This window comes from Drosophila mojavensis, unplaced genomic scaffold (genome assembly GCF_018153725.1).
Source record: "Drosophila mojavensis isolate 15081-1352.22 unplaced genomic scaffold, ASM1815372v1 contig_80, whole genome shotgun sequence".
NCBI classification, from domain to species: Eukaryota; Metazoa; Arthropoda; class Insecta; order Diptera; family Drosophilidae; genus Drosophila; species Drosophila mojavensis.
This window is the reverse complement of record NW_025318906.1, coordinates 9,068,678-9,094,694: the sequence shown is the minus strand read 5'-3', so window position 1 is coordinate 9,094,694 and position 26,017 is coordinate 9,068,678. Positions and strand designations below refer to the sequence as shown.

General features: G+C 40.6%; 1 protein-coding gene across 1 annotated transcript; it reads right to left on the bottom strand.

Annotated features, from left to right (window-relative positions):
* Positions 1-15,678: 15,678 nt before the first annotated feature.
* LOC6579194 (lysosomal aspartic protease) lies at positions 15,679-17,120 on the bottom strand. The gene has a single exon (XM_002005055.4). The coding sequence runs from the start codon at positions 16,996-16,998 to the stop codon at positions 15,820-15,822; it is 1,179 nt and encodes a 392-aa protein (XP_002005091.1). The 5' UTR covers positions 16,999-17,120; the 3' UTR covers positions 15,679-15,819.
* Positions 17,121-26,017: the final 8,897 nt, after the last annotated feature.

Sequence of the window (26,017 nt, the reverse complement as noted above, 5' to 3'; positions counted from 1 at the left end):
TACCAATATACCTTTGAGTCTCAACTCAGGTGTTCGCTGTCGACTCAATTTCAGACCGGACACTTGCATCACCCTATTCAATTCAACTTTAGTTTTGCGGTTCGGCTGTCACACACATAACCAACGCCAAATTTATTCAATTAAAATCAGTTTCAGTTCAGTTTGAACTGCTGCGCTTTCAGCCAGCTAGTTTCGAGTTCCATTCCCAGTGCCCCAATTGGGATGGCGTAAATTTGATAGACGTTTCAGCCATTGACATTAGCGCTTATAGCCACGCCCATGAACACGCTCACGCGCGCTGCTTAAATTGATTTGGCCAAATGTTCTGCCATCATCATTATCAGCTCGCCCGGAAAAGTGGCAATGTCATTTCTGGAAAACTGGCAGCGGCAACACGCAACACTCAGCTAAAGAAGCGGCAGCAGCAGACATCGAAATGGGAGCCACAAAAGACAGACAGCACGAGGGGCGGTGGAGGGTGCTGGGCGGTGGGGCATATGCGGCTGGGATTGTTGAGGCAGCTGTGGTTGCCATCATCGTTTTAGGTGTTAGTGGTTGCACATTATGGCCAACTTGTGTAGCTGCCAACAACAGTTGGCCACATATGCCTCAGAGTCAACTAGCCGGAGGAATCAAATGCAGTTGCAGTTGCAGTTGTTGTTGTTGCAGCTCTGATTCTCGCTTTAATTTGCCATTAGAGCAGCTTAGCCACAGCGTAATTGAGTTTTATGCTGCTGTTTGAGTAAGTGAGCAAACAACACGAACAGGACTCGCAACGATAATTGCGCATACGCACCATTGTGCGGCACAGCACTAAACGCAAACAGCGCAAAAATGTTGCAGAAACTTATGAAATTGCAATCGAATTGAAAATCAACGATATATTTAAATATTGATATACTCCAGAGTAAATATTATGCGTTTTTCGCACGGTCTGGCAAATTGACAAGCTGAATTTAAATAAACAGACAGATTTTTTTTTGTCGCATTTACAAACAGATACGCGCCTCTATGCATATGTGTGTGTCGTGCATGTGGGCGTGTGCTTTTGTGTGTTTGGACTATAATCCAAATGAAGTCATTGCCAAGCTGTCATGGAAACTGTTTTATGCCCTGTTGCCATAAAATTGTCAATATAGGGTATTATTACTCCAATCGAAGGCAGCAGACAATCAGAAGCGATAACAGGGTATAAGAGTAGAGTTGGGTTCGATGAGATATCTCGAGCGGGAATTGCTCTAAACCTGCTCTCCTTTGAGTATCCTAAGACTAACAATCCAATTGATCCAAGTTCGTCTTTAAAAATACTAAGAATATGTTGACTTTCCAAATAAACTTCGAATTTTGTTTATATTTAGTACCTTTATAGCGTATCTACTCATAGATTTTCCTCTTATATGTAGAATACATTTGAAAGTACTAAATAAATATTAAAAATAATTTTTAAAGCGTTTTCTTTGAATTAACTTTTACATTAACTATTTCTTTTATATATTAAGAATTAAAATAATGATAATAGTAATTGAATAATTTTCCATCTAAACATTTGAAAATACTTGATAAATACTAAACATGCTGTCTTATTCAGCCATTTCCTTTAAATGCTATTCACTTTTATTAGGCTTATACCAAAAACTATTTATAGGGTATCTGTATGTTCTTCTCGTTCCAAACATTTAAATAAATACTAATTAGGGGAGCTACTTTGCTTTGGCAGCTTCAATATTTTAATTTCGTTTATTTGCTTCCGTTTCATTTATTTTTATAGGGTATTCGCCGACTGAGCTGGGCCACAGCTTTCCACTAAGCCATTCTAGTTTGTTACTATTTGATTATGTTTTGTATTTTTGGCATGCCAGTCACAGCGGATGTTGTGTCTGTGAACGTGACACAGCCGTGTGTGGATAGGCCCATAAAAACGCCTACTCACACACACACACACGCACGCACACTTAAACATGTATAAATACATATGGAGACAGACGGCGTTTGTGTGGGAGCGGCATATGTAGATAGCTATTAAGCACGCAAGTCGCTTAAACTAACGCGTTGAATTTGCAGACAGCGGGCTAAAACAAGGCAGGTTAATTTGGAAAATGGTCTCGAAGTCGACTCGTTGACATTGTTGTCATTGCCCCCTCCCCCACTGCCCTCGCCCAACGCAGACTGTCAGAACAGTAGCTGTAACAGCAGTCGTAACAGCAGTTGAGTTGTCAAGTGTTTGCTCGTTGATAAACAAACACAAGCACATACACACACAGAGGGAACAATGCCAGCCGAAAGGTAATCAACCTGGCCTCTACGGTGCTTATTGTTATAGATGTTTGGCTTTAGTTAACTTTTAAATGGGGCAAAATTATTGCCAAGGTAAGAGATAGGGAGAGTTCGGTTAGCTAAACAAGGCAATCAGTGTGCATGAGATAATCACACACAGTTTCCATTTCAGTTACAGTTTCTAGGGACATGCCTCCTGCCAAAAACAAAAAACAAAACAAAAAATTGTGCTGGCCTTTTGTTCTTGTGCTTTGGCACAAAATGAAGATAAATGCTTGGCCAGAACGCTCACAAGTTATGCTTAGATAACTAATGGATATGCCCGAGCGCCTAAATGCTCGCACACGTTTTGAGTGGCTGCGGCTCAGAGCCATTGTTGTTGTTGGCCCGGCCAGTTTAGTTTGACAGGTCTTTAAGTTGAGCTGGCCTCACCTCGTCTGGCCCGGCCCGGCCTGGCCTGGCCTGGTCTGGCCTGGCCTGGTTACTGGAGCGCACTTAAAGTAACGTCAAGCTGTTGCCCTCAATATATCCAAATTACAAATGCAAATCAAACTGTCCGATCTGCTTGGTTCCGGCTCTCGACAGGATTTGCCTTTGGCTTCCAACATACTGTTTATAACATCTATATATATATATATATATATATATATATATATATATATATATATGTATATTTGTATAGCTAAAGGGGCACGCCAGGATGTCAGAGTAATGTGCAAACTATCAGGCATGCATAAATTACAGGGTGTGTGGCCGTTGCTGTTGCCGTTGCTGTTGTTGTTGCCGTTGCCACAGCAGTTATTAAATGCATTTCTGGTTGCAAATTTAAGCTTTAGCACGTTCCCTCGCTTGGCTGCAGCGCACAAACTCAGCTGCATTTTATTAAATTGAATGAACAACAAAATATAAAAACAGAGCAAAGCAACAGCCACAGCCACAGCTACAGCAGCAGCAGCTGCAACAGCAGCAACAGCAACGGCTGGTTAAATGCACTCTGAGTGCCTCTGTAATGTCCTCGACTGCGCTTCAAAGGAACAATTCCCGTTTGCCCTTTATTGTTCGACTCGTTTGTTAAATTAGAGCTGGACGCGTGCTCTGTGCTCCGCTAATTGAGATTCAGGCGTCGAATCGTATTCTTCTATCAAAGCAAATTGCAGGATTTAATCAAAAGAATTTTTTTTAGAATACTTTTAATATTTTTAAATAAAATTAATTAGGCTTTAATATAAATTTTATATATTGACTACAAAATTAATAAAAAAATTTTATATTTAATTTTTATTTACTTTCAAATAAAATTATTTATTATACAAAAGATAAGAAAATTATATAAATTTTATTCGTGACTTAAATATGTCATGTAATTTATATATAAAAAAAAAAATCTTCAAGATAATACAGTATAAATTATACTATGAATTTTCTTCCTCTATTTGATTTTTTTTTTTTTTTTTTTTTTTTTTTAATAACAAATTTTGAAGCTAAAGCAACAAAGGCCTTCAAGAGGTCTATTTAAATTAATATTTATAATTGTAAGCAATTGTAGGGCAAGCCTCTAATCAAGACGATCAGGTTGCAAGCAACGATAAGAATTTCAAATCTGCAGAGACTGAGCAGCCTTTCTGGCTCTAAGACTTCTCGATTCTATCAACAGCAGACATTACCATCCAGACCACTCGTTCGTCATCCTTCTGCTAGACTGGCTTATCTCTAGCCAGTTGTAAACTATGTGGTTAGCACTTATGCAAAGGCAGCCGAACGAGCCAACCAGCATCCATTCTCAATGGCAATGCCGAGCCCTGATGGCATGAAACTGATTAGTGAGCGAGCGCCGCTATCAGCCGCAAATAATGTTTGTCTACCAATTGTGTCTATAAAGAAAAAAAAAAGCCGAAAAGGTCCTGTTGGCGAATCTTTATTAAAATTTAACAAAAACGAATGGCAATCTGACCGTCTGGCATTTCACAATTGGTTTATAGCGACCTTTCTATTTTAAGCTTTTGTGTTAAGTTGTCAGGTTCGAGGTCATGAATTAGTTCAGAGAAAATAACCACAATTGTAGCATTTTATTATATTTAAATGTTTATTCTGTGTTTTCGCTAAGGTCACTGCTCGATATTAGAAGTTATGTTTGTTCTTCTCCTCAGCTCCAGTTTCATTTATAGCGAATCCTAAGTGTTGAATCATGTTTTTGCCCATTGACAACAAACAGACGAGCTTAGAACACGTTTCCATCTCTATGCCGCAAGAACTTTCGAAACTTTTAGCTACAACTGTTGCTCCGCTCAATTTATAAATATTACATGAGCGAATGCGAGTGCGAGTGGCTACAAAATATGCAACTGTTGAATTCCTAACATTCAAGTGGAGTCTCTCTAATGCGTATATGCCATATGCCATATTCTTAAGTGCTGTTGAAGTAAATTAGACAAGCAAACAGACAGACAGACGGCATTGAGTTGCACAAATGCTTAGAAACCATCTCTTATGTGCTGCACATGTCTTGCATTCCAAAATTATGTATGCATTGTATTTTTGTTATTGCTGAGAACCTTCAACTGGTGCCCTTCATCATCTTCGTCCTGTCATCTGCATACAGCTAACAACATTTTGCACTCTCATCTGCTGAGTCTGATTGTGGGCGTGGTGGCTGTGGCCCCACCTTTTCGCCTGACTGTTAATTTGTTGCTATTGTTTGCTGCCTTTGTAGTTAATTAATGCTGCTTGTCTGCACACACACACACACGCACACACACACACACACGGACAGAGACATTCTTTAATACCATATTTGTTATTTGATATGCATGGCTGGGCCCTTAATAACTGCAACAATGTTATAAGCACCGTACGAAACTTCAACTGCGTCTTTGTCTTGCCAACTGCTGCTCCTGCTCCTGCTCCTGCTACTGCTCCTGCTACTGCTCCTGCTGTTGCCTTTCAGCATAAAGTCAATTTCTAGTCGGCAGTCCATTGTGTATGCAGCTGCATTGTATATAGCACATTATGTTTATCAAGTAAGACGAGGCAACAAAAAAGTAGAAAGAACAACAAACTCTGATTAGATGACTATGCAATGCCCTTACCAGCAGTTGTTAAATAAAATATGTAGACATATATGTATGTATATACATAGCTGCAGTTGCTGCCGTCTCTCTCTCCCTCTCTCACTCTCTCCCTCTTTATATATCCACAACTTTCTCCATATGTTACGTATTACAACACTCTCTGGAAATACTCCCCCCGCCTCTAGAGTATTGTAAACTTGCTGTTTTATTAGAAAATATGCTGCAGCCATACGTCTGTTCAATATTGCTCATACGCCCAGGGGCGCTGCAGCAAAATTGCAAGTTTTTCCCCCTTATTCATTCACACACTAAAACTTGCTTCGCCCTAACTTTAATTGAAAATTGATTAAGATTCAACTTGAAGACAGTTCAGGATTCAAATGAATTTATGAGATAATTACAAATATACACTTATATACATATACATATACATATACATATACATATACATATACATATACGTATGTATGTATATATTTATGTTATTGATTGTTAGCATATGGCCTAATGGATAATGATGGCTACGCCCCAAGTTACCTGACTTATGCATGTAACAACGTAGATAAGAAAAATGGAAAGACATTCGCCACGCCCCTGCCAGCTGGTTGAATAACCTCCTCTGGCAGACAACCTGTTCGCATTGATTGCCAAAGCGAAACGATTGCGTTTGCTTTTCAGTTTGCGTTTGCAACTGATTTGCATTTCAAATGAAGGCCAAAGCAAAAATTTAATATCTATTCAAATTCGGTAGCGCCATCTGAAAATATCAAATTTGTGGCCGCCCCTTGCCACGTGGCATGTGCCCCATGCCCCATGCCCCATGCCCCATGCCCCCTGAGCCGTGGTACTGTTGCTTGGCACTAATTAGAAACGACTTTGCTGCGTATTAATGTCCCATTAAATATTTCATTTGATTTGTTTTGCCCGTTATTAAAATTCAATTTCAAGTGTTTACGTTGTCTATTTTTGTGCTGTTTACGCAAAATTCGTGAGACGCTCTCCTGGCGTTTCTTGTGCCTATAAATCGAAATAAATTTGTTACGCCCATTAAATGGGGAATGAACAGGGGATAACCAGGGCGCCACAAGCACACATATATGCTATTTATGGAGCATGGGCGGGGCTTAGCCTAAGATTTATGCGCTATGCGGCGCAGACTACAGTTCAATTCTATGCCTGGGGCTGGCTTAGACATAAACAAAGTGAGCCGGTCGGGTCTAGGTGAGTTGCTGCTCCTGCTGCTACTCCTGCTGCTGGTGCTGCTGCTGCTGCTGCTGCTCCTGCTGCTGGTGCTGCTCCTGCTGCTGCTGCTGCTCCTGCTGCTGGTGCTGCTGCTCCTGCTGCTGCCAGCTGAAACATTTCAATTGTTGCCACATTTGAGCGGAAATTGCGCGGCAAACACTCCACGCCAAATGCTGAGCTGATTGCCTCAAATATTTTACAGCTGTCGCCACAGACAGCAGCCAAGCTGTCAGTTTTCAGTTTTCAGCTTGCAGCTTTTAGAACTCAGCTCTCAGCTCTTAGCCAAATGCCAGCTTTAAATTGCCGCATAAAAATATCAATTGATGCATATAAATTTTATTCAAATCAGCATTTCATGTCTCTGTAAAACTCTCGTCTAAGTAAAACTCTCGATGGATTTACGCATCAAACATTCCAATTTGCTGAGGTCCTTTTGAAGTTCAGCTTCAGGATTCGCACAGCTGGGATTTGCAACTCGATTGGCGGCATATGTGTGAGAGCCATTTCTTATTATTATCGGCTTGCTGGACAGTGCGACGGTTGGGCTAATCAGATGCGGATGAGGCGAGTTCTCCGGGGACTACTGGCACATTGGAGTGCCTCAGTAACTCTTAAAGTTGCTGCAATTTTACAATTCGTTTGTTCCGCGCTTGGCACTTCACATTTTGCGCAAAGTTTTGCGAGTTTTGCACAATTGTTGCAATGAGACAAACATGCTAAATAGCTGCGCATATTTAACACTGAAAATGTTGCACAAATTGTTTAACATTTGTTGCTGCACTCGAGTTGGGTGTCAGAGCAGCAGCAGCAGCAGCAACAATGGGGCGACAACAACAACAACAACAGCAACAAATACAATTACAAGCAAGTAAATATTGTCAGGCAAAAGGGAAAAGCGAAAAGCAGGAGCAAATGATTTATATAGTATTACAATTTTATGCTGATGAACTAGAAGAATATCTCTTAAAATTTTTAAATATACATATGTATTTTAGTCTAGGCTAAAAAATCGGAAAAAAAATATTTACAATTACCCGAGTTTCCTTTAGCTAAATGAGTTAGTTGTGAAGGACTTGGGAACTTTATTGAGTCATCAACGTGTTCATTTCCGAACTAGTTCATGTACTAAGAAGTTTATTTGTGAACTTGTGCATGTCGTGATAAATGAGTTGATTTGCAAACGAATCCATTTATGAACTTCCATTTGGAACTATTTCTTTTGTATACAATGGAACTAATTCTTTGAAATTTAGTTAAAGTTGCATTATTAGAATTAGCATATTTATATAAATATTTACAATTAGCATAAACATCACACATGTCAGCTCCATCAGACCCCATGTCAATGCCGTCTACAGGGTATAGGGACACGCAAAGTTTTGTTACAAATTTTCCAAATTAAAAGTTGCAGGGTCTAGCCAACCAGCAGCTAGCAGCCAGCAGCCAGCATGGGAATAGCCAAGAGGAGCCTCAGCAGGAGCAGCAGCAGCAGCAGCAGCAGGAAGGAAGAGTTGTTTTGCTTTGTTCTGTTTTGCTCTGCTTTGCTCTCAGTGCTGGAATCCCAAAGAGCGAGACCCTCAAAATAACCAAGCACTGATTCCGATTCCAATTCCGATTCCTATTCCGATTCCGACCCCAAGACCCAGCCAATTCGACTCAGTCATGCAGTTAAGCAAACAAATTTTCGTGTGCTGAGAGCATTTTGGGCATTGAACACATTGAGCACATTGTCCGCCTGCTCCGCACGTCTTTTGGGCGCTGAAACTGGCGCCGTTCTCCATCAAAGTTGCACAAAGCTCGGCGGCTGCTGCTGCTGCTGCTGCTGCTGCTGCTGCGGCTGCTGTCAGCATTTATAACCAACTGCCTGTCCACTGTCTGCGCGTATTGCCTCTGGCTAAAGCTGTGCAATATTTCCATTGAATTTTTTATGCCTCACGGAAGCTGCAACTTTGTCGATTTGTTCGCATCAGTTGTAACGGGCTATAGATGGATTTAATTGCAGCCCGTGCAGTGGAAGCGAGACCAGGAAACTACGTTGTGGAAATCTCGTTAGCAATGCACAAATACAAATGCATATATCATGCATATGCATATATAAATCAACGAAATATTTTCGCGCATTTCATTTATTTAAATACTTCCACACTTTTTTCACTTTAATCAGCTTAGCACGCAAATGCAATTGGGATTTGTGACAAAATATGTGAATATATTTGGATATGTATAATTCAATTTTATTATTTACAGAGCAGGATGGAAATAAATTATTATTAGCTATTGCAATGTAAGCTAGGCTTGCAGATATCCTGGACATACATATGACATGAGGTAAGAGTGTACAAAAAATTAAATACATAAATAAAAAAAATATTTTCTTGCACTTTAACTTTTATTGTGAAATGTAGTTAGATATCAGGTTTTCCTACATTTCGACAAATGCCTATTATGGAATGTCCATCTTGTTGTCCAACCCTCTGTCCGCCTGTCCACATGTACAATTAGAGCTTTGAAACTTGAAACATATATTTGGTATTGCTGGTATTGTCTCATGCTACAAATATATTGATTGTTTTGTTACGCCCACAAATGGCGTGGCAGTAAGAGAAATGCCATTACTTAAGATGCAAGAGACTTGAAATTTAAAACATATGCCCGCGTTGACAGACAGATAAATAATATAATATATATATATTGTATATGAAATTGTCATGTATTGTATATTACTTTAATTTTATTAATAAGAATAATTTTAATGACTGAAAGGAAAATATTATTTAGTAAATATGTAAGCCATTATATATTGATATCTATTATGTTAGATTTAAATTTAAATTATATTATTTACAATTATATTGTACTTCCGTATAAATAAATAATTTATGCAGTTCTCAGCTTCTTCTTTACAGGTTTTCCTTTCATAAACATCAATTAGCCTTAAAGTTAGATAAGATAAACTTAAATTTAAGTTCCACGTAAATTCACAAATATTTTGTTTGCTTTTTTAGGAACTTTTGAACTTTTCCTTTGTTGCTGCCCTTGAAGTAACACAATGAAATGCTTAAGGCACAAGCTCTTGCTACTTTATCCGAATAATCAGTATGGAGAAAAAAATAAGAGAAACCAGAGGAAAAATATACAAGTTGAAAAGCCTAGCGGACAGGCTTAGGGCGTCCATTTCCTATTCCAACTCGCTGGAGCATACTCGAGACAGGTAGAGGATGAAAAGCGCAAACTTTCTATATACACACAGTGCATAATTCTAATGCTAAGTAAGCAGGTGGACCGAGCAATGAGAGAGAGAGAGGGAGGAGAGTGAGAGAGGGAGGAGAGAGGAAAGAAAGTCAACTCGAAACGGCAAAAGCCACTCGGAAGACCACATGCACATTCGAATGTCATCCGCAACTTTTATGAGAGGTGCCCCAACAAAGGCAACGGCAACAACTGCCATCGCCCATATCGTATGCCAGTTGCTGTTGGCCATCTTCTGACTGAGAGCAGCGGCAGCTGCAACGGAAGTCAACGTCAATGCCAAACACTTTATCAAAAGTGCAGAGCGCATAAATCAAATTGTGGCCGCAGCAGTTGCTGCTCCAACTGTCACTCCCATATGAATGGCTGCTGCTGGAACACTCGAGTCACTCGCAAAAAAAAAAAGCAAAAAACAAAGACAAAAATCCAATAAATGTTCAATGGTTAAACCATTAAAATTGGCCCGGTTAAGCAAGCGGTTGCTCTGCGTGAAACCGTTCAATTATGCGCGCTTCCTTTGCTCCACTCTGACAGCTTGATGTGGCAGCAATAAAGCATGAAAGCTTTTTAAAAGGCAACAGCTATTCCTGTATTTGAAAGGAATTGAGCAGTATTCAATAAGAAGAACATAAAATAAAGTACAGTTCTTGAGTCTATATGTCTGTTTTGCATGTATGTTAACTCTGTCTCTTGTAGCAGCGCAATTGCCTGATCCTACTCTCTGTTATGTTAACAATAACTTACATAGTTAACAGCGCTCATTAACAATCGCTGTTAATGGGACTGTTACGAGCAGAACTGCAATGTTAAGCCAGATTCAAGCGAGCTGAAATGCAACTACTTGCCTCTAGGTTAACTTTAACTTAAATTTTAAAGCATTTAATTTGTATTTTTTTATTGCGCTTCATACGTCTAAAAATATGTGTAAACGTTCATATTTTCATTAACAGAAAGCGCTTTAATTATTATAATATATAATTATATTATTAAAGTTTAGTAAATGAAATTATAATATATAAAATAAATACTTCTTAACTAATATTAATATTAGTATATATTTTATATTTTATTTATGTTTAATTTACATATATATCTGCCTTCTAGATCTGCCTTCATTATGGGCCTGCAATACAACTTCTTATACATCTAAATTATATAAAAGAGAACTTACTTACGCAGAAGAGCCTAGAACTCTTACAAATGTATATTAATATTAATTATTGTGAAATGGAATGAAAATGCAATTGAAATGTTTATCCCTTGAAACTTTTTGTACTTATACAGCTTCTGCGCATCTCCCTCACTTTCAAACTTGCGCAACTTTATCAAAGTTAAATTGATTTTTTGGGGCTTACCAGCTCCCTCAGATTTCCATTATAATTTCTGTTTAAATATATAATAGACATTAAATAAAAAAATTTCCTTTTATATTTCCAACAGATTTCATTCAATTTAAATGCTTCCTTGACTTGTTTGTGGCAACTCAATTAACACAGTTGGAGCATGATTTGGCACTTAAGGCCAACTAAATTATATAATCACTGTCACTCATAAAAAACACCCAACTAGCTGAAACATGCCTGATTTCGTATATTTACCTGACAGGTTAAAGAGCTTTCCATGAAATTGCAATTCAATTAGCTGCACTTTTGCCAGCAACTTTTTGGGAAACTGTGAAGAGAACTAAAACTCGTTTATCTTCTTTTTAAGGGCGACGCAAGTTTTAGCATTTTAGACTGAAATCGCAGCCTGGCAGCTGAGGTTTGGGTCTCACTGTGGGTCCCAGTGGGTCTGGCCGTAAACAACTAAAAATGACTTTGCGCTTTTTGACAATGGGGCGCCAACAAAGTTACATTTTTTTTTTTTCTATTTTACTGTTGACTGTCAAGCACACACTAACACACACAGAGATACTCATACACTCTCACACTGAAGTGCTGTCAAGGTGTTAAATATTTTATGGGGATTTGCTTTGCTGGCGCCCTGCGCTTGACGCTGCATGCCACATGCCAAATGCCACATGCCACTCCAATCCAGACTATCCTGCCAGTCACTAGCTCTGCAGCGCCAGTGCCCTAATTAGGCTCCACATTGCAGCTAGCAGTTCAGTTTTTCAAGTGCGAGACATTCGTAAATTCGCATATTCTAAAACTCGCGATTCAAATTCAAATTCCCATTGAAATTTCACAGTTTTATTTAGCGCTAAGCTCGTAAACGTAAAACGCGCCTGATTAGCTTCATTATGCAGCATTTTCGAAAAGCCATTTTAAGCTGCGATGCGTGTGAGTATGCGTGCGTGTGCGTGCGTGTGCGTGTGCGTGCGTACGTGTGTGTGTGTGCTTGTGTCTGTTTTTGAAATTTTAAAGCCTTGGCAAACTGCTTAATTAGTATGCATGTCACAGGCGTGCGAAACGAGCTGCACGCCAGCTGCTTTGACAGCTTACAAAAGGCTCAATGCCAATGTCAAACAAACACACACACACACACACACACACACACACACATGCGCACAAAAATTGAACTGTGCCCCAGTGACTATCCATGAAGTGTTCTAATTGCTGCAATGCAATCAACAAGCCAACGTTCAAGCAGCACCTGCCATACGCTGCGTATGCGTAATATATGGCTTTAAGCACACCTTAAAGTCCAAGGAGCTGCTGATCGATAGAGCGTTGTCATCGGCACGTTTGTCGCTTAAAAAATGAGGCATGCTGACAGTTGAAGTTGTTGCAACATTATTGGAAACAGACCAACCCACAGGTCTCTCTGTGTGGGTGTGTCTTAAGGACAGATGCTAAGACTTAAGTTAAGACACGTAATCTTGCGAGTAAGAAAGCCAAGACAGGACCATACCTACGACCAAATATATTGAGCAGCAGCAGCATGGTTGGCCACCGCGAATACGGCAGCCGAGCGCCATTTGAAATGCCAAACTGTTCGAGCGCCACTCGCCAGGCGGCTTAGATTAATGTGTTTTAGCTGCAGACACACAAAAGGATTTTTGATAAATGATGTACAATTTTTTTACAGGCAGCTCAAGTTGTTATACCTTAAAGCACTTGCACTTAAACTAATTGCCAGCATTGCTGCAGACTTCAATTGCAATGATTGACAGAGTATTCAATATCTGAGTGTGTATGTGTGTGTGTGTGTGTGCAGCAGCTGTGCACACATATATAAGTTTAATTGCTATGGGCTCAAAAACTAATTGACATTTACAACGCAGACAGGTGTCCACATGGCAATGCAAACACAGGACACGAGCTACCTAGCTAGCTAGCTGCCTGCCAGGCCAAGCTGCCTATCAAAACAGTAGACAGGCTAGAAACGAGACAGATAGAGGGCGAGAGGGAGCGGGACAGAGCGATTGTTGTGGCTAAGCAAGGCATTTCACATAAATGCCATATTAAAGTAATTAAGTGGCATAATAACTTAGGCATAGCCTACTCCTCCTGTCCCTCTCTCTTTCTCTCTCGCTCGTATCTCTCTATTCTCATTGCGTGCGGTCCCTGGCCACAGCTCATTGAAATTTTTTGCCAGTCGGCAAATTGCCTTATTGACTCATTAGCCCAATTTTTGAGTGTCATTAGCTTTGGGCTTTGCTTTGCCGCCGACGACCAACAAAAATTTAATAAAAACAGCAAGCAAATAAATTTACATAGAAATGTTGGGTCCAGGCAGGCTGGCAGGACAATGCCACTGGCGATGACAATGTTTGCATAATCTTATCGAATGATTTAATTCAGCTGTGGATGCTGCTGCTGCTTTTGCTGCTGCTGGTGAGCCTGTCAGCGGCAGTCGCAGGCTCTTTGCCATTTAGCTTTGTGATGCTTATCGCGTTATCCTGTTGCCCAGCCACTATTGTTAAAACAAATGAGCTGGCTGTGTGGGTCTGTGTGTGTGTGTGTGTGGTTGTGTGTGTGTGTGGACTGTAAGCTGCCTCAGCCAATTACTTACTTACTTTTGCTGACTGCCTGATTGCCTGACTGGCTGGCTGACTGGCTGTCATGGTGATTATGTGGGTGTTTACAGTTTACGGTTTACAGTTTTTTGATGGCCTTTTCGGGCCGCCCAAAATATGTGACAAACTGTTTCACATATTACAAACCCATGCACACTTGATTCAATTTGGCCGTTTGGCGCTTGAATTACCAGACAAGTGTCGACACAAGTGCTTTTTATTAAAATACGTACAATACGATTTTATAGTTGTACCATTTAATATTGCGCGCGTAAGTATGCTACACTTTATTTTTGGACAAGTATTTTTTGCTGCGCTTAAAAGTATGCTACAGTTTATTTTCGACCAATTGCTTTGCTTTGCACTACGATTTGGACACGTGCTTACTCTTTTTTTTTTTGGGCGGAGACTCACTGAAGTGGCAGTGGTTTGCTTTATTTTACATAACTGATTTTCACTTGAAGTCCTGCTTGTTGCTGTTGATTGCGCAAATCCCCAGCGCTCCGTTTGCGCAAATGCTGCAAGAACTGGCCACAACAGCCACAGAAAAAATGCTGTGAAATATTTTGCGCTTTAAACGCAGCCATTCGTATTGCACAATGCGAAAGTAGCTTAGAGTTCTTACTGCTGTTGTATTGGTAACTGGTGGCCAGCAAAAAAAATACACAAAAACAAAAAAAAAAAAAGGGCTTAGCATTTAGCAGGCAAAGCGTCTGGCGATAAAAACCACTTAGAGTCCCAAGTATTTTGCAAATGGATTTTATGTGAGGTAACTTTCGGGTTCCAAGTAAAGGAGACTTGCAAGCAAACAGAAAATCGACAGCATGCTTAGCATAGCAAGAAAAAAAGTCAACATTGGGCTTGCGCTCGTATATTGACCACTCATTAAGGGCCAAAAAGGAATCCACAATTCCCTGTTTTACTTTGTATTGAAATTATGAAAAGAAAAGGTTAAACGAACAGCAATCAAAATCAACAATCTTAAAGCCACAACTATGCCGGGCGGAACGATGAGTGGAAGGCTTTAAAAAGGCCTCAAAAGCAGCTCGCCAAGAGGCAAATATCAATAAAGGTCTTGTAAGCCACAGAAAACCAAACAAGGCCCATGCTAAAAAATTTAAGTACCAAAAACCAAATATACAAAAAAAAAAAAAATTGGAAGAGAGCTGTGCGACTAACGGTTACCCTATGCCGTTGCATAAAATAACATCTATGCTGTTGTGTTTATATAAGCGTGAGATTTCGAGCATAAAAAATAAAAACGTCAACTCGTCTTTCACTCAGAAATGCGAAGCGTTCTATGTGCGGTCGTAAAACTCGCTGAAAAGAAAAAAAAAACTCGTCGAACCCTAAAACGTGAAAGCTAATGGATGCTTAGGGTGCAGGCAGAACTCGCGCGGGAGAGGGTGTGGCGGCAAGGAATCAAGGAATGCAGAGAGATTGGTGTAGCGGTTTGCCAAATTTAAATTCAAATGCGAACGCAGCGCATCAGTTGTTAACTTAAAGCTATTCATTTCAGTTTTTAAGCAGCTGCGTCTGGGCTCCAGGATGTGGATTTGCGGCAAAGGACATTGTTTATTTCTGGGCAAATCAATTACAGCTGTACAACTCCGCAAGGCAACTTCGTCGCTCTCTTTTTTTTTTTTTGTCACGGGCTTCACTTGCTGCGATTGCTGGGAGCGAGTTTTGATTAGCTTCCGCCCACGCAGCTTGGCGGACATTTGACGTCAACGTGGCGTATACGTAATACGATTGGTCCGGATGGAGCCTGGGCCAGGGCCAGGGCCTGGGCCTGGACCTGTATCTGGCGCCTGTCTCTGTGCCTGCCTGGGTCTCCCTCCCCCGCTTGCCGCTTCGAGCAGGTAATAAAATAATAAAATGCCGTTTTCTGATGTTCCCTTAAATTTGCGTCAACTGTGCAGACTTTTCGCTGTCATGGCAGCCATTTAACAAGAAGAAGAAGATGAAGAAGACAAAACGCACACACATAAAAAACAGAAGAACACTAAAGCACTTAAAGCTAATTCAAGTGATGGCATCAGCGAAGCCAATGCGATGATTGCCCATGTCAAACTCCGTATAATATTTGCCCAGAAATACATCGCCCAATATCCAAAGTGGTCCGCTGGGCGAGGGCAGATCGACGGCAATGAATGCCGAGGCGCAGACCGTGCGATCCGGAAAGATATCATGGAACACATAGTCCTCGCCCTTCAGCTGGAAGCGACGATTGCCCAGGGTGAAGGTCAGTGTGGGCAAGTGGGCCACCTGGTCGCAGGGCACCGAGAACTGGCCATAGGCAGCGGGCGTGCCGCCTATCGACTCGTTGATGAGTATCGCCTGCTCGTAGGGCACGGCCAGGAAGGAGGTGCCCGTGTCGATGATGACCTGGCAGCCGTTCAGGCACAGCTGCAGCTTGCCGATGCGCGCCGTCTCCAGCTTGACCTGCCAGTAGGCGCGATGCGTGACGGGCACGTAGGTGAAGTTGCCGCGATAGTAGCGCGAGCTGGAGCCGCCGAAGAAGAGATAGCCGCCCTGGTTGCTGCCCAGCTCGCGATTGAGATAGACGGAGAAGACGGGCCGCTTCAGCAGATTCTGCTCCATGATGGCATAGAAGGGCGGCTTGATATTCTGTATGGAGATGCCGCGATAGCCCAGCCCAAAGATGCCATCGAATTTGGCTGCCAGAAAGATGGGGCCGGGCATATCCGTGGCCTCGGCAAACGTCTGATTCGGTATCTCCAGCCCGGCGACGCGCACCGTGTCGTGGGACAGATATCCGGCCAGACTGCCCGACCCGTATTGTATATCGAAGCGTTTGCCATTTGACCTATAGCTGCTCGACTTTTTGGCATTGAAGCGACTGTGTATCTGGCAGGCGAGCTTCTTCTGGCACGACTCCGAGGGCACCCACAGGTTCGCCGAGCCCGTGTCGAAGATGACGTTGAACGTCTGCTGGGGCGTGCCAATGCTAATGGGGCCAAAGTACTGTGCGTCCAGATAGTTGCTCAGCGGCACACTGCGCGCCTCCTGCTCGTTCGCCCAGATGCCGTACCTGAGCCGCAGCCGATCCATGCGTATCCCGAACTGCTGAAAGCGATGCCGCACCGACGCGAACCGAATCAATGGCACGCGATACAATTGGGAGCCCCAGCCGTCGGCAGCGAGTGCCAGCAATGCCAGCAGCAGCAGCAGCAGCTTCATTATGCCAGCCAACAGCTCAACAATACTTGTAGCTCTTAATATTCAGATGTTGCTGCTGCCTCTCCTGCTTCTCCTGCTGCTTGGCAGAAAAATCAAAAGCTGATATGCTTGACTGTTGCCGACTTGTTATGAGTGTATAATACATTGCATTTAACTGTTGTCAGCAGCTTAAATTTCTCATGCATAAGAAATTTTATTTGAGTCGAGAAAGTGTGAAGCTGGCAATGCCCGACTAGCAAATACCCTTGAACTGCAGTTGCATTTAGTTGGTGTACAAAATGTGAAATTCAAGTGTGAAGTGTGAACTAAAATTTGCCGATGCTCGACTGGCAAATACCCTTTGAACTGCAGTTGCATTTAATTGGCATACAAAATATGAAATTTAACTAAATGAAGCGTAAGTTTAATGATCTTAGATCTAATCTAGTACAGCTTATTATTTTTATTTGTTGCATTTTATGGCATTGACATAGTATTTAAGAAGATAATATCAAATTATCCCAAATTTAGTGGAACGAATGATGTAGCAGCTTATTATTTTATACTCTATAGTGCCTTCTGCTTTAAGCCTTAATGAGTGGGTGAGTTATTTTCTTAGACTGTACAACCCATTTATTAAATTCTATTCTGCTACATTACAAGCTCATCAGCTTCTCCTGCTATGAAGGGCATATTATTCTTTCCGCCCTCGCCTGTTTTTATTGGCTAGTCAGATTAGATGGGAGCTGCTTTGGCTGAGCTGTCAGTCCTTCCGCGTATTCGGAGCTATGGCTCCAAATGAGCTCTGCATTCGTGGGCAGAACTAAATCCTATATTAATCCTCATAAACCAGTCAGCTGCAATCCATTTTCGCAGAACTTAATTCAGCAAAATTTAAATTTCGTAGTTATTAAAACGCGCCGTAGTGACACAGAGAAGCATTCCTATATAGACTATAGCCTTGTAAATGCTGAATTTTGCTGTTTAAACATAATTTGCTGGAGGCTCTGAGCATCGAATTCAGTTTGTTAAAATTTAAATTTTATACATGGCGATTACCTGACTTATTCATGAAGTCTGCTTAATCTGGATAGAGATGAATAGGCCATTAAATTATTTTCATAGAAATTTGTATTTTTATTTTTATTCTTAAAATTTTTAAAAATTTATTTCATTCTTTTATTTTATTTATTAGTGCTCCGCCATTTTTAGTTTATTTTATTATTAAACATTTTTTATGCTAAATTAATTTTTGTTTAGTATTATTAGAGCTTTATTTTTATGGAAATTTCATTTTACTTTATTTTTTTGTTAAACTACCTCGTATGGTTTTAATAAATCAAAAAAAAAAAAAAAAAAACTTTATTTTTGTTTTATTGTATTTTCTTTTACGTTAAACGTCTGCTTTTATTTTCATGATAATTTTATTATTATTTTTTTTATTTTTTTTTTATGAAATTATTTTTTTTTTTATATTATTATTTTTTTGTTGTTTTTAATTAATTTAAATTAAATTAATTTTTTATTATATTTTTATTTATATTTTATTATTATTAAGTGTTAAATCATTCCCATTCAAATTAGGCATCTTAACAACACAATTAACCGAAATGAAAAAGTTCTCGAAAGGCAATAAACCAAGTAGCACTGCTTTACTCCTGCTCGAGTAGGCACTCTTCATGCCTTTAACGTCTGTCAGCCACGCGATAATATCCAAAATTTCTCAGTTTCAGTGGGCGCAGGGTATATTAGACGTAATTGGAAATGTGAGAGCGAGAGGCACAAATGAAATCCAGCGCAGCCCTGGCAACAGCAAAGCGAGCGAAAGTGTGCCAAATCGAAGTGAGCGTCGCTGCGCTGCTCCTCAATTATATTTTTGACAGGCAGCTCGATCTATGCTATGCTCAATTACAGCGGAGGTGACCCGGCCATGATCTAGCTATAATCAATCACATTAAGCGACACGCCCACCCACACAGCCAGCAGACGTTCGCCTTTGTGTAGCATACTTTTCAGCGCATTGCCAAAGATTTCTGACAGATTACGACAGAAGCAAACGAAACTTGATTTGTTTTGTGTATTTGTCTTAAATGTTAAATGAATGACTCACTGACTGACTGAGTTGACCAACTTGAATGACTTTTCGAGCGAGGGGGCGGTGGGCGGGGAGCTCTGGCCATTAGAGACGAAGTATGCCAATCAAGTCAAGAGCGACAGAGCCGTAAATCACGCATTCGCCTTGTAGCACGCTGACAAATGTGTTGCAATTAAAATGACACTACGGCTAATGCGGCAACAACAACAACAGCAACAGCAACAGATAAAAGAATAAAGGAGAAAAGGCCACCAGCTGCTGGTGCTGTCAATGGCAGCACTTACCACACCTGCCACACGGCAGGCTAATGGCCAAAAGCTAGACGACAACAATGGCTTGGCGCTCCGTGCTTGGTGCTTGGTGCTTGGCATTGTTAACTGCTCTCGGCTGCTGAGGGCTTGCCAATATTTGAGGGCAGGCACAATTAAATATGTATGGCGCGCGCTCGTTGTTCTGTTTGCTTTGGCCTGGCAGCAAAACAAGCCTTTGATGTGATATATAATTGACAGCGCTACCAAAAAAGAGAAAGCCAGAGAAAGGGGGGAGAGAGGGGGAGAGCGCGAGGTGACGTAAATAATATTAAATAGTAATTGAAATTGCATTACTGCCATTAGCAGCTGGCTGGACAAGCTGTCAGCTTCTGACAGAGCTCTCATTGAATTAGTAGCAGGACTCAGGACGCAGGACTCACCGGGCGCAAAGAACTTTTGGCCAGGCGCCGAACAAGTTGTCAGCGAAGTTTAGGCCAAAAGTTTTCAACAAGTGTCAAACTCAAACCGACAACAGGCGCCATTGTGTGTCAACACTTGTTGCCCCAAAAGCAAAAAAAAAAAAAAAAAAAAAAAAAAAAAAGTGTAAAAGGTAGCCGGAGACAGAAATAATAAGGTAAAAGGCTGAAATGAAACGAATCTCAGACCGGAAATTGCGAGGCAGCATTTGTATCCTTTTGATGCTCTTAAATTAAGTTTGCCCAGCAAAGTTTTCATTTCTCTTTTTCATCCTTTCTAATAATGTGGCCAAACAGCCTTAAAGTTTTTTATGCTCTGCAGTTGACCTTTCGCCAAGGGACAAGCCTGCGCCTGTGCTCTCCATTTAGCTGGCCGCCCATAAAACTGCAAGTTCATGCGGCACTTGCAACTTGCACTCGGGCACACTGAATAAACTCTAAAGTGCTCGATGGCACTTGAGTCTTTGATGAGCTTTGTGCTAAAGCCAAAAACCCAATTAAATGGCCAGCAAAACCAAATACACTAAACTTTATCAAAAGCAACCACAAGCGCAGCTCAATGTGGTCAACTCTCTCCCTCTCTCTCTCTCTCTCTCTCTCTCCCCTGGCTCTCTGTTTCATGTGTGTGTATTTTTTTAACTACCAGCTGAAGCAGCCAAGTTTTCAATACACAACACAAAGCTCGAACTTTGATCTACCCAGCCGTCCTCATAGATATCAGATGGCAAACGCCCAACCACAATGAAGCTGGAACCATGCCTAAAATAATATTTTTGGCCGCAAAGTTTTGTAGGTACAAGTCGAATGACTTGTTGCCCTATGAAATATCAGCAACAGGCCGCATTATTAATGGCCCAATTAGTGGTTCAAACAGGTTGCAACAGTTTTCCGCACGCTTGCGTTCAACGGCAACAAAAAAAAAATAACGAAAAACAAAATGGTAGGAAGGAAGGAAGAAAACTTTCTGCAGCACGCACAAAAGTATGCTACAAATTCTGCTGGCAGCCATTTCTCCCCACAGAGTTGTTTCTGCCTTTACATTACGCTACGCACGGCAGCAGCTGTTGCTGCCGTTGCTGTTGCTGCTGGTGATGCAAATGTCGCCGCAGCTGCTGCAAAATATGAATATATTGCCGATGCGCCGGCGAGTGTCGTATGTTAAAGCTGAAGTTGAAATAGAGCACCGCGTTGCATTAAAGTGTCATCTTCTGTTGCTTTATTGACACACACACACACACGTACACACACACACTCTTACAGCAGCTACTTTTACACTTCACTTTGCTGCTTGAAACGTGTTTGAGCAGCTAAGCTTACTTGAGTGCGTTGCCTGTTCGCGATAACCCGTTAGCCACAACAACACACGACGTTGGCTTATTAGATTTTGGCACTCAAGCACTTGCAATTATGCGACATTTTAACTACCCAACTGACTGCAAAATTTAACTACATAAACACAGCGTCTACTTATTGAGGTAGTTAACGCATTCAAACCTTTGATTGGCAATAACTCAATTTTACAGTTTGAAATGAGCTTAACTGTAAGCTGTTGCTATTGTCCATTGCTATTGTTGCTGCGGCTGGCGCAGGTTGCAGCCTTTGTTGCTGCTGCTAAGATTATACACAGCTGTTGATTATTTCAATGTTTGCTCTCTGCATAGCTGCAGCTTATGTGTTAAAGTTTTGTTTAATAATCCCACTACTGCTGCTGCTGATATTGCTGCTGCTGCTACTGTTGTTGCTGGTGCTGTTGCTACTGCTGCTGATATTGACTGGTTGTTTGCTGGTTGCTGCTGTGAATGTGGCAATTATTAGTTAAAGCTAAGCTGCTTCTATTGTTATAGAAACTATTGTGGCTGCTATTATTGGGTGCTTTGTATTCAATGTTGCTGTTGCTGTAGCTGTTGCTGTTGCTGTTAAACTGTTATCGTTGATGTTGCTGTAGTTACTATAGTTGTTGTAGTTATTGATGATGCTAAAATTGCTGATATTGATAATGATTTTGATGTTGCTGATGTTACTGATATTGCTGATATTGCTGATGTTGGTGATATTGCTGATGTTGCTGCTGTTAGTGATGCTGCTGATATTGCTGATGTTGCTGATGTTGCTGATATTGCTGATATTGCTGATATTGCTTATGTTGCTGGTGCTACTGATATTGCTGCTGTTGGTGATATTGCTGATATTGCTAATGTTGCTGATATTGCTGATGTTGCTGATATTGCTGATGTTGGTGATGTTGCTGATATTGCTTATGTTGCTGATGTTGCTGATATTGCTGATGTTGCTGATGTTACTGATGTTGCTGATATTGCTAATGTTGCTGATATTGCTGATGTTGCTGGTGCTACTGATATTGCTGCTGTTGGTGATGTTGCTGATATTGCTAATGTTGCTGATGTTGCTGTTATTGGTATCTGCTGTTGTTATAGCTGCCTTATATAGAGCAATAAATTCTTGTGTTGCTGCTACGAATAGAGTTGTTACTGATGCTATACATGTTGGCGTTTTCTCACTGCTCTACTGTTGTTGCAACAGCATAAACTGCGACAGTTACCAATGCTACTCATAAGAGTAGCTGCTAACAGCTGCTTTGTTGCTGGTGCTGTTATTTTAGTTAATGTTTCGCTTGCAGCTGCTGAGGATATTGCTGCGGCAGCTACAGATGGCCATTGCTGCTGCTGTAGTTATTGTTGTTGCAGTGCTCTTAATACAACGGATGCTGCTGCTGCTCAGATTTGATTTCCTTTGTGCTCATTGCTATTGTCATTGAAGTAGCTCCTTTCGATAATTCTATAAATGTATACCTATCTCGGATATATGCTCCAATCGTTGTTGTTGTTGTCACATATGCTGCTGCTATTGTTGCTCTAAATGTTCTAGTTTAAGTTGCTGTTGCTGTTGGCAATACTTCGCTAGTTGTGGCTCATGTTTTTATTGATGTTTGCTGCCATAGCAATAATTGGTGTTGTTGCTGCTGCTCCTGCTGCCGCTGCTCCTGCTCCTGCTGCTGTTGTTATTGTCAGCTGACTGGCACATGCAATCAATTAAGTCTGCGATTGATCTGATGTCAAATGTTTTGCTACTTTATATTGATTGATTTCTTCCTTTCGCTGTGTGGCGAATAGAAAGCAATCTTGGCTGAATTCTATGGAAACGCCGCAATTGTGCGCAAAATGCTTGGCGGGCAGGCAGCTCGACTGAAGGCGGAGCTCATGAGTTGGCAACTTGAACGTTTAAAGAGTATTTATAGACGGGCTATCAAAATAATTGGTATGCATGACAGCCAACAGCCAACACAGAGTGTAAGCGAATAGATGATAATACTGATGATATACCCTGTATAAGGAAGTGAAGTGAGAGTGGTTAAAGAAAAACTCTCTTTAAGACTGTTAAAGAGATTTTTTGCCTATGGTTTTTCTATGTCTATGCTAATTCTCAAGGGCATTGGCTATTGAGCCGGAGACATAGCTGGACACGCTTCGACCATCAATTTACATGTACGAGTATAACTTTATACATAGTAACTAAATATAGTCAAGTTGATTGACAGCCAATTCCATTTTGTTTTGGCGGAAATTGTTTTTTAAACGTTAACGGGCAGTGCTTGAAGTTGTCAGCAGCAGCAGGAGCAGCAACTTCGTCAGTTGGCGACAGCAACTTAACGGGAAGAACTTTCTTCACTAATCTCTCGACAGCAGTGACATGCCTTTGGTCAGAGCGAAAATATTTAATTAGCTATAACACAAGACACGCCCTGGGGACTGTCAGGCGGCCGTCCGACCGGCCAGCCCGGCCTTGCCAACCAGACAGTCGAGCAGTCGAGCAGTCGAGCGGGCGACTGCCACATCCTGTGCCTGGCGGCCCAGGCACATTTTCCGTGGCATTGGAGCGTGAAACCATGTCGATGGAATTCATTTTGTGGCCGCTAGATTAAAGAGAATTCCCCAAATGAGTCGCCAACTTGGGCGCACAAAGTTCAAGCTTTAATGCCAGCTACTCAAACTAAAATAAATGTGCGAGTCGAGCATAATTAAAATGGATTTGCCGCGACGTGCCATAAATCACAGCAGCATATACCAGAGCGCTGAGTGTTACCTACACTCGAGCTTCATTAATAAGAAATAACTGTAATAAGTTGCTTAGTTATTCATTAAATCCTGGAAATTCCACTGAAATCCATTTTGACAGTCTGCTATGAGCTATTAAATAATTTTTGTCAAAATAAATCTATTTCAGGATCTTAATTATCTTGCCTTTTATAGTTCGACATATGAGCTCAAGGGGCGTAATAATTCTTAATACAATTATTATTAAGATTTAATATTTTTTATTCTTAAATTTAAATTTTCTCTTACAAACACAAACGCAAAAAATATTTGCGTAAAAATTTCATTGCATACCCAAAGAAATGACACAAACAAAACCTTTGCCTCTCTTGAAGTAGACCTGTATATTTATATACTTATATTTTCTCGTATAATGCTTTCAGGGTATGACTGTTTTATAACTAAAAAAAATATATGTATATATATATTAATTTCATAAGAAATGTCAAACTCAAACTTTCAGAACTCGCATCTCGTAAACAGGAAATTATTTAGTTTTCTCGGCATGTTCCAGACAGAGAGTTATTACTTCGCTCTACCAACTGCTAACTTTTCAATAAAAAACAAATAAAATTAAATAAAATTGTTTACAAATAAAAAAATAAAAATAAAAACAACCCTTTTAAGAAATAGTTTAATAAAACATTAAAAAATATATATTAATTTATTAAAATATCAACTAATAATTTTTACGAGCTACAAAGGGTTTATTTAAATACCTCGTATGGCTTTACTAAAAAAAAAAAATTTAAAAAATTAATTAAATTTAAAAAAAATTTAAATAAAAAAAATAATTTTATAAAAGCATAGCTAAATAAAAATAATTTACAAAAATGTATAATATAAATATCCAAAAATGTGAATAAATGAACATTGCTTAAGCTTCTTTAATTGATTATTAATTTAAGCATCAACTTTTTCTTGAAATAATTAAAATTTCGTGTTGAACTTAAAGCTGGAATTATGTGCTTTAAGGAGAACCAAATGAAATATTGTAAATTGTGTTTTGTGTAACTTGGCTAATTATTTAGCCCTCCGCTGCTGTAGCTGTTGTTGTTGTTGTTCTGCTGGCTTTGTGGCAACATTTTGCGGCCGTCAATTTGGCGACCCAGCCACACGGCTGACCTTAAACATAATTTTTGGCTGGCAGCGGGTCGAGTGGGTAATGTAACTCACTTTTGATAATGCGGCAACTGGAAATTATGCTCGCCCGTCCACAGTTAATTAAAGCGCCTTCAAAATTGAGTGTGTGTCTGTGTGTGTGTGTGTGTGTGTTTATATCCTCAACAGGCGGCAGCAATTTGAGCGTCTAAGCGACTTTTAATTGAGTTTGCATTTCGCGCTCGTTATGTTGGGCAAGCTTTTGTGCTTCTTTGTTGAAAGGAATGAAGGAATGAAGAAAGCAACGCACAATTTGGTTAATTAAAATGTTACAATTGACGTTGGCATTTTTGTGGCAGTTGCCAGTTAGCAATTGCCAGTTGCCAGTTGCCAGTTGGCATTCTGCGGTTATCATTGTGCGGGGCCACAAGCAGACATACTTTCAAGTGGAAACGGCGCAGTCAGGTAGCAAGTGCCAAGTGTCCTTGTGCTCAGCTGCATTTGATGGGCATGTCTGTGTGTGTGTGTGTGTGAGGGTGTGTGTGTGTGTCTGTGTGCCAAAAGTTGTGCACTTCATCAACAGCAAGCAAGCAAGGACATTGCCACAGCCCCACACACACTCACACACATACACACACACACTCACACATATACAAACGCTACTTAATTTCTACAGTCTGTAAAAATCTTTATTTATTGCAACTAATTTACATAAACATAAAAAACCTTTGCAATTGCCGCCACACATATGAAATGACGCCCACAATAAATGCTCGATTGTTATTATTATTGTTGTTGTTGTAGTTTATTTGGCACTTAAGTGCTTTGAACTTTGCCTCTGTGTGTGTGTGTGTGTGTGTGTGTGTGTGTGGGGCCCGCAAATATTGCCATTAGCTTAAGTGCAAGCACTCGCTGTTATAACTGTTATACATTTTCGGCACTTACTCTGTTTAACTGTTATATTACTCATACGCCGCGTAGCCAGCGCATTTCCTAACTGCCATT